Raw genomic sequence first — 17,519 nt, forward strand, 5'->3', positions numbered from 1 at the left:
GGTGAATACTGAGTCTCACAGGTACACCCCCTTTGAGTGCACACAGCTTCTCTTCGCAGAATGCTGGTGGTGGATCCTTGCAGTCTGGCCTCACATTCCTCCCCTTCCTCCCTCCCAACAAACACGTGCCACCCCAGACGGTTGCAGCAACTGCCCCACAGCACTCCACTAGGGGCAGGCCTACCACACTCTCTCCTCCTGCACCAGATGGAATGGCCAGGGCCGTGTATGCCACACAGACAAGGGAACCAAGGAGACCAAAATATCTGAGATGCCGCCATTTTGGCCTAAAGCCAAAAGGAGAGGGTCAAGGGGCAGAAACAAAGAAGCCAGAAGGGTATAGAAATTACCATCAATTATAATAAGAGCAAACATTTATGAAATGCTTACAATGGTCCAGGCACTGTTCCAAGCACTTTAACTCACTGAATCCTCAGGACAACCAACAACCCTCAGAGGGAGATGCTGTCAACATCCCCATTTTACAGATGTAAAAATGGAAACAATGAGGTTAATCAACTTGACCTGGGAATTGAACCCATGCAACCTGGCTGCTATACTGTCCTGATCATAAGGTTTTGGAGACAGAAAGACAAACTGGATTCAAATCCTGGCTCTGCCACTTAGCAGCTGTGCAGTCTTAAGCTAGTTCCTTAACCTCCACTAATAAGCTACTGTTTATAAGCATGTAGCACACTATCTGATACACAGTAAACACTCAAAGAGCAACTTTTATTAGTACTGTACTGCCACATTTTACCCCAGGGGATTCACTTCCTGATGAACTGCAGTTCACTTCCTAGTTTCTTCAATACCTTGAAGAAGAATATCTCACCTGCCCCTCACAACATTCGAGTATCAAAAATTCTCCATGTAAATACAAGTATCTGTATATTTTATTTCCCCAAAACAGATACTACGTGAACGTAAAACAAAACAAATTCCCTTCATCAACATTATCACGGCTGAAGTTTTAAAAAAACAAATCTTCCTTTCATTTGACCCTCGTAATTACTCTGACACAGATAGAGACTATTACCTTCATTTTTTTAAATTAATTAATTAATTTATATTTTGGCTGCATTTGGGTCTTCGTTGCTGCACGTGGGCTTTCTCTAGTTGCGGTGAGCAGGGGCTACTTTTTGTTGCAGTGCGCAGGCTTCTCATTGCAGTGGCTTCTCTTGTTGTGGAGCACAGGCTCTAGGCACACGGGCTCAGTAGCTGCGGCTCATGGGCTCTAGAGGGCAGGCTCAGTAGTTGTGGCGCATGGGCTTAGTTGCTCCACGGCATGTGGGATCTTCCTGGACCAGGGTTCAAACCTGTGTTCCCTGCATTGACAAGTGGATTCTTAACCACTGCGCCACCAGGGAAGTCCCTGTTACCTTCATTTTATAGGCAAGAAAACTGAGGTTCAGAAAAATGAAACAACTTTTTCAAAGAGAACTAGTAGGTACATTCAAACTGGAACTCTTACCTAAGTTTCCTGAAGCCAAACCAGCAGAGTGCTTATTCATCTTTAAGATGCCGCTTCCATAAATCAGAAGGAATTTGAGGTACTGTTTGGGGAGCCCAATAACCATGGTAACAATTTAATGGATAGAGGGGGAAAACCCCAGAATCTCTTAATCTTCAGAATCTTAGAGCTAAGGATGTAAGGAGGTCTAATCAGATTAGCAGCATCAAAACTCTCACACAAAGCAGGGAAAGAAAGCCGACCTCCCTGAAATAATGACTTATAACCTCAGTCACTTTTCAACACTGAACTTACAGAATTAAAACAAAATCCTTCCCTTAATCCTATAAAAAATGAAGTCTGAGTTAGATGAATCTTCTTAGGTTTTATAATTCAAAACTAAACATGACATGTTTCACTTGCTTAGAACTCTAGCTAGTAAACAATCAATGGTTAACCACTTAACAAAATATTAAAACACCTACTGAAACCAACAGAAAATTAGGTAAATGAACAGGCAGGACAAAGAAAGAAATGTAAATTTTATTTTTGTCAAATACTTATATACTATCTGCCAAGCATGGATTTAAGTACTTTATAAATATTAACTCATACAATCATCATAAGTGACCCATGAGGCACAGAGAGGTTACGTAATTTGCTCAAGTTCACACAGTTACTAAACTATGGAGCCAAGATACCAATCCAGGCAGTGTGGCTTCAAATGGCCCATAAACATATAAAAATGCCTTTGGATTCACTCTAAAGAACTGCAAAATTAAAACAATGAGATGTCACTTTTGCCTATTATACTGGACAAGATGAAATACTGATAGTTTGATTATAGCCTATGCTGATAAGCATGTGAATAAACAAGCATTCTCACATATTGAAGGTGCAACTGTAAATTTACTGGCACCTTTCTGAAGAGCAATTTGACAAAATTTAGGAAAATTATAAAAGAATAAACTTATTAACCAACAATTTTTCTTACAACTATCCTTATGAAAGGACAGGGAGTTAGGCACAAGGAGATTTACTCTAGTATTGATTGTAATGACAACAAAAAAGATAAAACCATCAAAGGGAATAATAAAACAAGTTACAGAATATCTGTCTAATGGAACACTGAGAAACTTTTTAAAAGCCTATATATTAGTATGTGCTAATATGAAAATATGTCTAAAAATGTATTCAGTCAACATGGTAACTTACAAAATAAAACACACTGTTAAGTCTATCGGTTTTCTTAAGGATCTATACATGTACATTATGCATGCATACACACATATATGTATTGAAAATATCTAGAAAGATCAAATAAACCATTAACATTAATTTCCTTTGGGGAGCAAAAATGGAAGCAGAGAAGAAATGGGGGGTATCTGTACTTTTAATACCATTGTATAGCTTTTAATGATTGTATATTTAATTATTACATTTACGGTGTTTGAGCGACTTTACGAAAAAAAGGATGGATTTATAACAGTCTCAATGACATCAAGCAGAAATGGGCTTCAAGATACAGCAAAAGAAAGAGATACTACAGTGCTACTGAATCTAGATTAAGGCCATGTAAGAATTTCTGAAATAAACTTTCTAGGGAGGGGGGAAAATACTTCTAGAGAAGGAAAAAAAATCAAAACAAGTAGCCCTGGAGAGAGAAATTATAAAGTAATTCACTGTCTTCTATCTCAGGGATGTATTTTCCTTTATATTTACTCAGTGCTAGAGATAAAAATAAGGGAACTAGCCAGAGACATAGTAGAAACTGAACTAGTCTGGAGTCAAAAGCTATACCTTGAGCCCACATCTTTGTTTTAACGAGCTATAAGGCCTTGGGCAGTTGCTCAATGTTTTCCAAATAGTTCTCAAAAACTGAAGACACTGAACTCAATTTCTTAAAGTCCTTCTAGATCTAAAACCCTGTATTTCATTACTTTAGCTTAGTTTGAAAAAAAAATCCATGTACCTAATAACCTAAGAATATAAGCCACGGACAATGTTTTTTACACTTAAGACTACAGCAATTTATTAAGGAGATGCTTTCCTGTCTGGAACTATCCCTGCCCACTATCAGAAACTCACAGGATGAAGGCTCCCAGCACATCCAGGGAGCAGGAAGCGCTTAGACTTTTTTGACTGTGTATGTACAGAGGTAGAATGTTATTAGGTACTGTGGAAAACCTAATGACTCATTTGTGTTGGTTTTATGCCTTTATTTTGGTTTCTCTATAAAATAAATTTCTTAAATATAAGTCAATCAGACTAGCAGATATCTAGCCTCAGCACAAACATGAAATTTTTAATAATGCAGGAGACACTGCTACCCACTGAAGACAGGCAATGTGACTTTCAGCAACTTCAAGGAAAATTCCTCTACGAGTAACTTTATAAGGAAACCCCACTACTACACACCAGGGCCACACTTGGAAGAATCAAACTAAAGAGTCTCTCACATTCCCAACAGAAAAAATGTACAAGGACATAAAAAGACAATTATTGAAGAGGAACTATAAATGGGCACTAAATATTGAAAGAGGTCTTCCGATCTCAAAGAAATGCTAATTTAAAACAAATACAGGGGCTTCCCTGGTGGCGCAGTGGCTGAGAGTCCGCCTGCCAATGCACGTGCCCTGGTCCGGGAGGATCCCACATGCCACGGAGCGGCTGGGCCCGTGAGCCATGGCCACTGAGCCTGCGCGTCTGGGGCCTGTGCTCCACAACGGGAGAGGCCACAACAGTGAGAGGCCCGCGCACCGCTAAAGAAAAATAATAATAAATAAAAATAAATAAATACATGTTTTAACCTATAAGCTTGACAAAGATTATTAAAATCCACAAATACCCAATACTAGAAAGAGCCATGTAAGCAGGCACACTCACACACTGCTTACACAGGTGGCGACCAACACAATCCTTCTGGAAAACAATTTGTCAAGAAGTACCACGAGCTTCTGAAAAGTTCCTCTCCTTTCACTATTAATTCCTTATCTAGAAACATTCCACTAAAATAATCAGAGATTTATACAAAGATACATATTTTCCAGAGAGTTTTTCTTTAATGAATGAGAAAAATATGTAAACAAAATTCACCCAAACAAAATCATGGTATATTGGTACAACAGACTCTTAGGCATTTTTCAAAGAGTAATGACATTAAAAAGGATAAAGCAAAAGATAAGAATTAAGAAAAAAAACCCAAGGATATTCTTTATCAGTATTTTACAAATTTTCTACAATAAGCACATATTATACTGGGCATTGATCAAAGGCCCATATTTATTCTGACTTTAACTTTTCCAAAACCAAAATGGATGTAACAGTTGATGGCACCTTAAAATTGCTACCAGCCAGGGAATGGTTGCAACGTGGCAAGCACTGACCATGCAAACCTATGTTATTACATCTGGTAGAGTGACTAGACAATGATAACCTCCTCCAGGTTTCAGTCAACAGATCACTTAAAGTCCATTGTGGAAGGAATAAGAGCCCTGAATTTTATCTGAAAGCCTTCCATTAAAACCTCCTTCTGAGATCATGAAAGAATGGCATCGAACTTGCAGAATGCATGTCTGCAGCTGGGAAGAAAAGTCCTGGAGGAAACAGTGAAGGGCTCAAAAAAATGCTGCAACATCAATGCTCTTAATGGTAGAGAAGATGATGTCATATGAAGAAAAATGAGTATTGACAACTAGGTGAAAAAAATTATTTAGAAGAATCAGGTTCTGAACATAAATTTGAAATACTTTAACCAACTTATTTCATTTTCCTCCCATTTTATGAAAAAGATTGAGATATGTAAAAATAACTTTCTAAAGAAAGGAAATCTTCAGTAAAGTATAACATTTTAAGTAATAAAATATGTCAATTTAATTGACAGCAGTTCTTTCTTCCTTAGCAGTACCCAAAATAATGGTGTGTTTTATAACCAATGAAGTACTATGTAACATTTATAATCAGAACAATAAAGACAAGTGCTGTGAGCTGAACTGTGTTCCCTCAAATTCATACGTTGAAGCCCTAACCCCCAACGTGATGGTATTTGGAGAAGAGGCCTTTTAGAGATACTTAGGTTTAAATGAAGGCAGGAGGATGGGGCCTTCATGATGGGATTTGCATCCTTATAACAAGGGGCACTGGAGTGCTTGCTGTCTCTCTTGCCACGTGAGGATTCAAGTATAAGGCAGCCATCTGCAAGCCAGAAAGAGAACCTTCAACCAGAACCTGATCATGCTGGTGCCTTGAGCTCAGAATTCTAGCCTCAACTGTGGGAAAATAAACTTCTGTTGTTTAAGCCACTCAATCTCTGGCATTGTGTTATGGCTGCCCAAACTAAGACAACAAGAAAATGTGCCATCAGAAATCAAAATATTTTTAACATCTGGTACTTGGAAGGAAGTTTCCTACATAACTCCAAAGTTATGTAGAAAACTTTCTTGGGGTGGGTTGGTACGGTGGGAGGCAAACAAGCCCTCACAAAGATACGAGACATTAACATATAAATTGTTTGAGAACCAAATGTAAGATCATCAGGAAGGTAGCAGTGCACAGGGGGCTCTCTTCCATCCTCAACCCAGAGTCTGCATCCTCTTCACCTCTGCTACCAGCCAGTTCCATGCTCTATATAAAATCCAGACAAGTGCCCAAACCATTATAGGCCCCTATGTGTGTGTCTTGTATCAGAGACATCATTATTACTGAGTACTCCTGGGCTCTAGGACAGTCTCGGCACAAAGAATGTCATCACGTACCCAATGTAGCAGTATGATGCTCCCAAAGTCCCTTAAAAATGGACAACTCTCACACAAACTTTTGAGAATGAAGAATTAAAAATCAGCTCTAAAGTCTTATTTCATCCTGACCCCCATGACAGTGCTGTGGTCACCAGAACACAGGACAAGAATCTCTGATTCTTTATTGGCACTGCTGATGGCTGATGTGTTATACCAGCCTGCCACCAAAGGGAGAGGGGGCGTGAGAGACAGACACAGATCCTACATTCCAACTCCATGATTTCCAATATGAATAAGGGTTTCTCAATTTGATGCTCTATACCAAGGCTAGGGCTACCCAACGGGTTACCCCTGATGGCCATCTGTCGACTGCAGGACAAGTGTAAGGTCAAAGCCCTCAAACCCTAAAAGAAGAATCATTTAGTTTAGACCACCCTGCATGGAAAAAAGAAGTCAACCTAGGTCAAAATTTTTGGTAGCCTATCTCCCCTCTCAGGAACTATGTTTGCCAATAGATTACATCAAATCCAGTTTTCTACATTTCTGCAGAATACATATAAAACTTATACAAATAGGTCATATGAAAATTCAAATATGGAGCTTTTTATGAGAATTAAGAAGCTATACATGACAAAACTCCCTGAAGACCTGGTCTATAGAAACTAAGACCGTTGGTTGTTTTTTGTTTTTTAACAGTAAAGCAGCTTGCATGAACAAAAATCTGTGAAATGAAATTAGGTTTGACATAAAAATGGACTCTGAATTATATTTCTGTATTAGCTTTCTTGTTGCATTTACACATATACATACAAAAAGGGACCCAAGTAAATAAATATTGTTGTCTGAGAATTTTGCTACATCCTTTATGATGATTCAGATAGGCTGTGACTTGCTAGAGGTTGTACTGGCCATAAAAAGTGGAAGATCCAGGATAAGTCTTGATTTCACCTTCTCAGTCCAGACTTTTCTCTAATTACGCCTCTCATAGGAAACAGCTCAGATGGACCAGCCGTGGTCCATTATGTATAGTGCCTGATACACATGATAAATGCTCAGTATTTGTGCCCATCCTCCTCTTTCATCCTTTATATATCCCTAAAATGTACGGGGAAGCTATAAAGAGGATGGGCAATGGAGCCTTCCACATATAAAGACCTTTACTAATAAGGATATGTTGAAATGAAACATCTCAGCAACTTTATAAACTGTACTTAGAAATCTATTCTTAAGGCTGCTTGCTAACTCCCGAAATTTCTTAAGGGGAAAAGCCTCTCAGTTTAAGTTCACAAAGAAAAAAGGATAAAATGCAAGTGACATGATATAGGTTAAAAGGTAAAACAAGTTATAAATCAAAGTATAAGTCACCATACAACAGACAAATGACTCAGAGCCGCTTCGGTTTTATCATGAGGAAAAGGCTAAAGATGGCAGAAGAGCCTTTAATATCCAAAGTCAATGGCAGAATTGGTATTTAGAGAGAGGACAATCATGGATAGAAGCTTCTAGAACATCATTCTCTTTCCTGAGATCAACGGAAGGAAGATGTTTTAGAAGGGTTTTGTTTGTTCTTTAAAGTACCAGTTTTCTCGAGAAAGAAAAGATGTACTGAACATCTAGCAGAAGCCATATGTCAAGCAAGGCACTTCTGTAGACAGGTTATCTTATTTAACCCTGACAACATCCCTGTAAGGTAGCTTAACTAGGTTAAGAAATTTGTCCAAGTACACAGGGAAGTGAACAAGCTAGGATTTGAATTTGCATCTTCAGATTCCAAAGTCTGTGCTTTTTCGAGACTCTGAGGTGTGAGGGGCGACAGAGTAAAACTGATGAAGGGACCAACTGAACCAGAGGGAACAGCATTCCCACTCCTACTAGTAACCAGCCTGTTCCATTCTATGTTCAAATCCTGTCCTACAGGATTTTGCAGAACTTATTTAAATGCTTTGGTAAACAGAAATACAATACCTTTAGACTGAACTATTTCTGCTTATTTTGTTGCTTCGGAAACATTTTTTGAGTCAGTTAACAACAAGATACCAAATATCCATAGCTCAGCAAGACAGTCACTGCACTAAATTCCTAAATAATAGTCCACAGCCACAAAAAATGGGCAATGCAGCAGAGAATAATCAAAAGCAGCTTCATATTTTCCAGATAAAACAAAGCATCGTTTGTATTGAGGCATTTTTAGAAGGTACCACTGAAAGCCAGACTGCAGCCTGGAATGGCTTAAAATACCACATTTAACAATCACATCAATGGCTTTTAAACTTTAGAGGCAAACAGCTTCCTTTTACTACAAATTCAAAGTGAAGGATTAGATGCAAAGCTAACAGATTCAGGACACATTCAAGCTTAGGGACTATCCAATGCCTTAATTAACACCATTAATTACAAGTGTATTGAGCCAACTAGCTGGGTTTTAATGATGAAACGGTGAAGGTCAAAATTTTTAAATAAATTGCTTCAAACTAAGCCCCCCTGCTGAAAAAAGAACACCAATAATTAAATTGAAAGGAAAAGCCTAATAAACAATTATTTTGGCGTATTTAGCAACCTTAATCAGTCTATATTTTAATTGAGACAATACCACAAATAAGAGTTCACCAAACTTTGCTCTTCTGCCTCAACTTGGAGCTACTGGGTTGGCCAAAAGGTTTGTTTTTCTGTAAGATGACTCTAGTAGCACTTAGTTGTCTTTAACTTCATTCGAAACAATTTTGTTAGATTGTATGTGACAGCTGTCATATCAGCATGCATTTTTAAAAAAAAAGACATTATAATTGGTGAATTTTTGTGTAGCCATTTTAATATTGAAGATGGAAGAAAAAAGCAACATTTTTGGCATATTGTGCTTTATTATTTCAAGAAAGGTAAAAACACAACTGAAACGCAAAGAAAGATTTGTGCAGTGTATGGAGAAGATGCTGTGACTGAGCGAACATGTCAAAAGTGGTTTGCGAAGTTTCGTGCTGGAGATTTCTCGCTGGACGATGCTCCACGGTCAGGGAGACCAGGTGAGCAAATCAAGACACTTAGAACAATCAAAGTTATATACCACGCAGGAGACAGCCGACATACTCAAAATATCCAAATCAAGCGTTGAAAATCATTTGCACCAGCTTGGTTATGTTCAACGCTTTTGATGTTTGGGTTCCACGTAAGTTAAGCGAAAAAAACCTTCTTGACCACATTTCCGCATGGGATTCTCTACTTAAACGTAATGAAAACATTCAGTTTTTACAACAAATCGTGAGGGCGATGAAAAGTGGATACTATACAATAAGGTGGACTGGGGCAAGTGAAATAAACCACCACCAACCACACGAAAGGCTAAAGAAGGTGATATGTATATGGTCGGATTGGAAGGGAGTCCTTTATTATGAACTCCTTCCAGAAAATCAAACAACTAATTCCAACAAGTACTGCTCCCAGTTAGACCAACTGGAAGCAGCACTGGACGAAAAGAGTCCAGGATTAGTAAACAGAAAAATCATAATCTTCCATCAGGATACCGCAAGACTGAATGTTTCCTTGATGACCAGCCAAAAACCATTACAGCTTGGCTGGGAAGTTTTGATTCACCCGCTGTATTCACCAAACATTACACCTTAGGATTTCCATTTATTTAGGTCTTTACAAAATTCTCTTAATAGAAAAAATTTCAATTCCCTGGAAGACTGTAAAAGGCACCTGGAACAGTTCTTTGCTCAAAAAGATAAAAAATTCGGGGAAGACGGAATTATGAAGTTACCTGTGGAACAAAAGGGTGAATACGTTGTTCAATAAAGTTCTCGGTGAAAATGAAAAATGTGTCTTATTTTTACTTAAAAACCAAAGGTACTTTTTGGCCAACCCAATACTTCCATACCAATAGAGAGCAAGCAGGAGAGTTGGACAGGGCAAGAGACTATGGCTTCAAGATTCGCAGAGGCAAAAGGGACACAGAGAGAGAGAGGGATTAGCCCTTTCTAGGAGGGTAAGAGGCCTTGCCCATCTAATGCTTCCAGATTGGTGTCACTATTTCCAGGGTTAAAAGGAAAAAAACAAAACCACTATCAACAGTGAGATTTGATTACATCGTAGATGTTAGATAAAATTAGGTTTCATTTCTTGGAGACCAGTAGGAAAAAAAGTCCAAAAAACTAGCCAAGACATGTACTTGCTCTGTGGAAGCAGTAACTATTAGAATGAGCTATACTAGATATCTGTGTTGGTTAGCTTTTGAAGTGGAGAGGACCTGCAAATGTCTACAACTGAGAATCCTCCCTAACGCACATCTTGGTGGAAGATGAAGTCCACCTTGCCCTAGAGAAGCTAAGAAGTCCAAATACACACTTGCTCAGCCTCTCCTACAGCCAGAACCCAGGCATGGGAACCAGGCTCAGCCCTTTTGATGTACCTGCCCCACACTTTCAATTTCTCCTTGGTTATTCTTAAGCATTTTCATTTCCAGATGAATTTAAAAATCAACTATGTCAAAAGCAAAACAAAACAGGATTTTTAGGGCAGTGAAAGTACTCGGTATGATACTATGATGGTGAATACATGTCATTATATACTTGGGCAAACCCACAGGATGTCCCACAGCAAGAGTGACCCCTAATGTAAACTATGGTCTGTGGGTGATGATGTGTCAATGTAGGTTCATCAGTTGTAACAAATATACCTCCTTGATGGGAGAACATTGATAATGGGGACGCTAGGAATGAGTGGAGGCATGGGGTGTACAGAAAATCTCTGCACCCTCCTCTCAATTTTGCTGTAAACCTAAAACTGGCTCTAAAAAAAATGACGTCTTTAAAAAGAAAATAGTTGGGGCTTCCCTGGTGCTGCACTGGTTGAGAATCTGCCTGCTAATGCAGAGGACAAGGGTTTGAGCCCTGGTCTGGGAGGATCCCACATGCCGCGGAGCAACTAGGCCCGTGAGCCACAGCAACTGAGCCTGCGCATCTGGAGCCTGCGCTCCGCAACAAGAGAGGCCGCAATAGTGAGAGGCCTGCACACCGCGATGAAGAGTGGCCCCTACTTGCCACAACTACAGAAAGCCCTCACACAGAAACTAAGACACAACACAGCAAAAATAAATTAATTAATAAACTCCTACCCCAACATCTTCAAAAAAAAAAAAGAAAATAGTTGGGATTTCATTAGAGATTAAATGGCATGTATAGATAATTTTGTAAGAGCTGGTCAGTTTAAAATAATAAATTTGCCCATTCAGGAATACAGTATTTCTTTCCATTTATTCAGTCTTCTCGTAAGTCCTTCAACACAGTTTTATCCTCTTCTTCAATATAAGCCTCGTACCTTTCTTCTTAGGTTGATATTTAAAGTTTCTGTTTCTATTATAAAATGGGACTTTTCATTTTCTAAACAGTGTTGCTATACAGAAAAGATATTAATTTCCTATGCTGCTCTTATATCCACTCTAAACTCTTACTAGGTCCAGGTTTGACATCAATACTCTGAAATCTTAAGAGTTCAGTAGGGCTTCCCTGGTGGTGCAATGGTTGAGGGTCCACCTGCCAATGCAGGGGACGCAGGTTCATGCCCCGGTCCGGGAGGATCCTGCATGCCGTGGAGCAGCTGGGCCCGTGAGCCATGGCCGCTGGGCCTGCGCATCCGGAGCCTGTGCTCCGCAACGGGAGAGGCCACGGCAGTGAAAGGCCCGTGTACCAGACAAGCCAACAACAACAAAAAAAAGAGTTCAATAATTACTTTTAAATTAAGGAACTTTAATGATAGTGACATGAAAGTTTGCTGATAGTAAAGGTCATTTACACACGTGGTAGAAGGTTGTAGACCTCTCTAGAGAGCTTCAAAATAAAGATAACACCTCACCCGCTTGTTTTAGATCAAGGTCCTAACGTAACAGCAGGGAGAGAAAAAATAGATGCCCTCATCTTACCTTCCCCACATTATGGTTTAATATTGATTTTTGCTCCCTTAGGCCTGACTCAAGGTCAAGAGAACTCATTTGCACTGATGGACTAGTGGAAACAAGGTAAATGCAGTTTCCAAAAAAATTTTAAAGTTTTTAATATTGCATTCTCCAGTGTGATTCTACAGCCTCCAGAAAATACTTTTTGCTCAGCTATAAGCATTTCCTAGGTATAAAAAAAAAATTATCAAAAAGTAATTTTGCTATTTTTAGAGCTGACTCAATGACTTCAATAACTTTCAATAATTTGATAACTCACTGTACCTAATACTTGAAATATCCTTATATACATGTAACTTTAATTTCAATACCTGCTAAAATTTTACCAATAAAGTGACATTTTCTTTTAGGGACAGGCGCTGAGGGTATAAAAACTTCAATACTTATGAAAAATATTTGTTTTCTTTTGAAGAATACTAAGTTTAACTCAGTGATTTTCCAAATTCTCAAAACAGGTTCAACATAAAAGTGTAGCTCAAGATTGTCTGTAAAAACAATCTACAAAGGATATGAAAAGCTGAACTCAAAATTTTAGACAAATATTTTCTAAATTTCTGTGACTGTGAGTTCAAGTACATAAAAACGAATTTTCCTTTGTCTTTACAACAAAGATTGGTTTAATTGGAAACAGTAGAGCAAAATTTTTCCATATTGCAGCAGACATTATTACCCAAGTTTCACAGCGGTCTCAGCAGATTAGCCAGCTTTAATTTACAGAGAAACTTAGCTGTGATTTACTTATATGATGAGAGCTGGCACAGAGCTCAACACATGAACGGTCAGATTCCAAGTATTTTCCCCAATCATCTTGTGACATAACTTCGTCAAGATTTAAAATTCCATCTGCTTTGTTCCCCAGTGGAATACAACCAGGTTCTAGTTAAGAGAAAAAAGGCATACACCATACAGATGTTTTATGAGAAATGTTCCCATTGCTTTTTCAAGTTGGTTTGCGTTAGTGAAAAGCCAAAGTGTGGGAATTATTATGAAGAAATGATTCAGAAAACACAATAGTTGCTCTTAAAGACCAAAGGGGGAAATAAACCCCAAATAATACGCTCTACAACTGGAAAAGTTTCAAACGCAAACAATGTTCACTGTCTGGCCCATCTGAAAGGCAGGGTGCCGAAAATCATTAACATACTGTAATTTCACATGAGTCTGGCACGGATCAAAGAGGATGGTAAGCCTGTTGTGAAAGACTCCATTACTAAGCAGAGAGTTTTGGCTTGGAGACCCTGGCCCTGAGAAAAATAACCCACTGGTTGGCAGTTCCAGTCCAACAGACAGCTTTAGGATCTAACTTTATCCTGGAAATTACAAAGGCATGTAAAGAAGCAAATAACATAGTTCCTAGGATGAGTGTCAGTTGAGCCAAAACTGGGGAAAAATTTTTGTTGTTGTTTTTTAAGACAGCTTTTCGAGAACTAAAGAGAAGGATGTTTTGGCCTTAACCCAGCAGAGGGTGAAGGGTCCCCTGGATAGAAATTATGTGAACTGAAAATTCCCCGTAGTAACAATTCTAATAAATTATTCAAAGCTAGGAGTTGATTTTCTAAGGTTAAGAGCTAACTATGGTCTCCTGTTTCTATCCTCAAAAACCGGTTTCTTCTTTTCTTTGCATCTGCTTAGCCAGGCATTAATGAGAGGCTTTTAATGGAATCTTATCAGCAACTTTACAACAAAGTCTCTACTTTTAAGGTTAAGTTTGCCTTCTGCAGGTTTGGTTAAAGGGAAATTAATAATAGAAAATTTGTCAAGGTTCCACATAACCAAAAAGTTTACAAGTCCACTTATTCTTTTACAGAAACAACATATATAACAATATTACCACGAGGCATTACAAGATCTTTTGAATTAAAGAGTTAACTATAATTCAGCCTTATTTACACCTTAATAGAAATTAAAAGTGAAAATATACAATAACTCAGAAACCAGCCATTCTCTGACTCTGGATTAACATGAGTTTGAGTGAAATGGCACATTTCAGGGAAACCGATCCATGCTAACAGATTTTTATTGTGCAAGATAGGTAGATAACATGTAGCTTTTCTGGTGAGTGGTCACCAAAATAACCTTAGAGTAGCTTATCACACGGAATGCAGTGTAGAGTCACAATGACCACATATGCACCAGAACTCTACCAACAGGAATGAAATCCAAGCCAAATTAAGTAGCTCTCATCATAATGAAAACTTAGCAGCCTGGCATTGAGTGTGGCTACACCTGTTAGGGGGAAAATCTGATACTCAAAAGATGAGGACCAGTCAGCCAGCAGTTGGTCAAACATATAAAATGCAAGCATGCGTGGGAAAAGAGAAAGCGCTTTCTAGAAATCAAATTCCTGGACACACCTGCTCTCCCTCAATGTCTGTAACTCTGCCTCGGGATCTGAATGACCTGTTAAAATTATGACCCTTACAAATCTTCTGGGAAAGGATTTGGTTCAGAACCCAAACTCCATCTTCAAAGTCACTTCCCAGGAGAAAGCTCACGAATGTATTTAGTTTCTCATGGCCTCCAGGTTGCTGTTTCTTCTAAGCCATATCACTTCTCTGACCCATTCCCAAGGCAGTAACATCTGCCCCGCCTGGATTAAGTGGGGCCTTGCTGGCTCACGCCCACCATGCTTGCTCAGCTCAACTCAATCCTGGACACATACCTGTTTCCTTCTTGCTTCCCTTTCCTCCCTCTCGGCTTTTCTTCAGCACAGCCTTTAACATTTTCAACACTCTTTCGCTTCTAAAGAGAAAAGGAGAAGAGGGAAGAGGAATTAAGTATTATAAATTGGAACGTAACTTGCATATTGACACAAACAGTAACTTGTCTTCAAACAAACAGATCACTTAGGATAATATAAAGGTACCTTGGGTTTTACATTAATTTTCTATGAATAAACTAACATGGGGAACCAAATGCTAAAAGACACAAGGAGTGTTTTATAATGTTTAATGAAGTGATCAGAAGTTCCCCGTCTGTTATAAGTTAAAAAAAACACAACAACAGCGCATTCTCAGCATTCCACATCTAATTAAGGTTATGAGGCTAAATCTGGACACATTACTGTAAGATACCTAGCATAGGAATGTGGGTCTCCCAACCCCCATTCATCAAAAGAAAACATTAAGACAGAATCAAAAAGATAATGGTTAAGAAGGAAAGCTACATGGTTAAAGGCATGTTTTACAGGTGCTACTGATTATTTAACCATAAGGAAAACATTTTGGAAGGTTAATCAGAATGAAACATACCTTAAAAACATTTGCAAAATAAATACAGTGGGAACACATTTCAACACTGATGTTGGGGGTGTCTGATCAAACAGCACCAAGGACACTGGGTTTTTAACCACATATTGTTATGACTTTTGGGTGGGGGTGGGGGGAGGTAAGAAGAACAGGCCCATGGCTGAATCCTTTAAATAATGAGCTGTATTTTTAAGCAGGGTTGTACTGAGCACATAAAAAACAACACAATGGCCCAGGCCTAAGGTGAAACATAAAACCACCCCTCCAGCAAAGAGACACACAAAAGGACCATTATTTCATCAGTCAGTCAGTCTCCTCCAGCTCTCTCTTCCCTCCACTAACTCAGATGAGATGGCTAGACAAAGCAAAAACAGTAACAAATCTGAGTGGGTTGTGTTACCATCACACACCCTTGTTAACGCACTAAGGAGAAGCGGGTAGAAGAAGGCAAGTAGCTTACTGCTGAAGAAAACAAAGAGGGGATGACTCCTCTGTAGAAAACCTGCCTTGTTAGCATCAACGCTTCCAGTGGTCTCTGTATAACGCCCCGCACAAGTGCTCAACCCCAGAGTTGAGCCGAGGTTTTGTGGAGCCCACTGAGAGGGAGGAAGGGTCCCAAAGTGCTGCCATGCACAACATAAGCACCCAGGGTGACCTTTCTTATCATTGGGTCCAGGCCTGTATTTATTTTTGCAAGCCCTTTGTTTTCCTGATGAAGAAACAGAGACCCTGGGAGGCTGACTTGCCCCAGGGTCAGGAAGCTAATTAACAGCAGGGCCAGAATCCAAATCTGGGGACTCCCAGCAAGGGTCCTTCTTCCCCAGTGCTGCTGGCCTCTCTGCTTAGAGCAATGAAAGCTTTGAAAAACAGCAATCAAACAATCAAAAAAATTAACAACAAACCAACCAACCTGAAAGATACTAGGAAGTAAATATCTTAAGCAGAATTTGGAAAAAGCCATAGTGAAGCCTATTAGGGTTAAATCATCTTACAAACAAGTCTTTACACACAAAAGGAGCATGGCTTAGAGCCTAATTCTTTTTAAAAATGCTACTTGAATGGACCCCTGTGAAAAGACTTGGGTTTCACGTAAAGGGCAAACACTGAATCTGGAAGTGGGCCACAGTGTGCTTCCATAGGAGAGCTGTGGAAACACAAATTTCTCCTGACAGCCATGCTTGAAGGAAACAATGCAAAATGTTGTGGCATAAAAAACGGCAGGAAAAGTTAAAAAAATAAATAGATACCTGGTAAGCACAGACATTTTCTTCTCCAAATTAAAAAAAATAAAAATAAAAAAAAAATCAACCAACCCTTCAGGGTTTGTCATTTAGCAAAGACTACATACTAAAGAAATAAGAGAGAAAAATATCAATGGAGCCAGGCCAGCAAAGCTTGGCCAAGGTCCTTAGGGAGCTTTTTTCCCCGTGTTTCCCTGGATCACTGAACAGCTCAGGCCCCACCACGGCGGTGAAGCTGCCCCTGATTAATCACTCTTGTCACCACCAACCCACAACAGATCTACAATGCCACTTGGAATACACAGCCCACAGGGCAAGGACTGGCAGACATGGACTTGGGCATCTCATCCCAGACACCTTAGATGTCTATTTTTCGGAGCTCAGCTGTTTTCAGGATAGTGAAATCTTCCCCATCAGTGGTCTCAAGTGAGAGGCTATCAGATATTCGCTGTAAGTTCTTCTCCCAGTTCTAGTTTTCCTCCCTAAATAATAACTCAAGGGAAAGAGCTTAAATTTATACTCTAAAAGATATTCAAACTGCACATGGAGAAACTTTAACTGATGCAAAAATTAAGGAACCCCCCATACACACACAAGCTGGAAAGGAAAAAAAAAAAAAAAAAGACTGCTCCCTGTGGGTTAAATTCTGAAATTAATACAGATCAGAGCAGAGCTGTGCAAAGTCCCAATCAGTCATGGCCTGAAAAATGTAACTGGAATGTGACACTCATCAACAGACCCTTTAAAGTCTATGCCCATCTGAAGCAAGGTGGTCAGAAAAAGCAACTATAGTAATAGGCTGGAGGGGCCAACACTGGCAGTATAGTCCAGAGAAGATTATCTGCACACCTGACAGTACCTGTGAACTTATAAATACATACTCCCACATCCAGTTCT

General features: G+C 39.2%; 1 protein-coding gene across 7 annotated transcripts in view; it reads right to left on the reverse strand.

Moving 5' to 3' along the window:
* The window catches only part of TANC1 (tetratricopeptide repeat, ankyrin repeat and coiled-coil containing 1), a 235,264-nt gene that overhangs the window by 146,593 nt on the left and 71,152 nt on the right, over positions 1-17,519 (reverse strand). For 6 of the 7 annotated variants that reach the window (XM_032636672.1, XM_032636666.1, XM_032636671.1 and 3 more), the window contains one exon: positions 14,796-14,875. In XM_032636672.1, coding sequence (XP_032492563.1) covers positions 14,796-14,856 — 61 coding nt within the window. In that variant the 5' untranslated portion in view covers positions 14,857-14,875. Of the gene's footprint in view, positions 1-14,795; positions 14,876-14,999; positions 15,025-17,519 lie in introns of those variants that run through there. The other variant, XM_032636670.1, reaches the window with a different exon arrangement.

The sequence above is a fragment of the Phocoena sinus genome, chromosome 7 (genome assembly GCF_008692025.1).
Source record: "Phocoena sinus isolate mPhoSin1 chromosome 7, mPhoSin1.pri, whole genome shotgun sequence".
NCBI classification, from domain to species: domain Eukaryota; kingdom Metazoa; phylum Chordata; class Mammalia; order Artiodactyla; family Phocoenidae; genus Phocoena; species Phocoena sinus.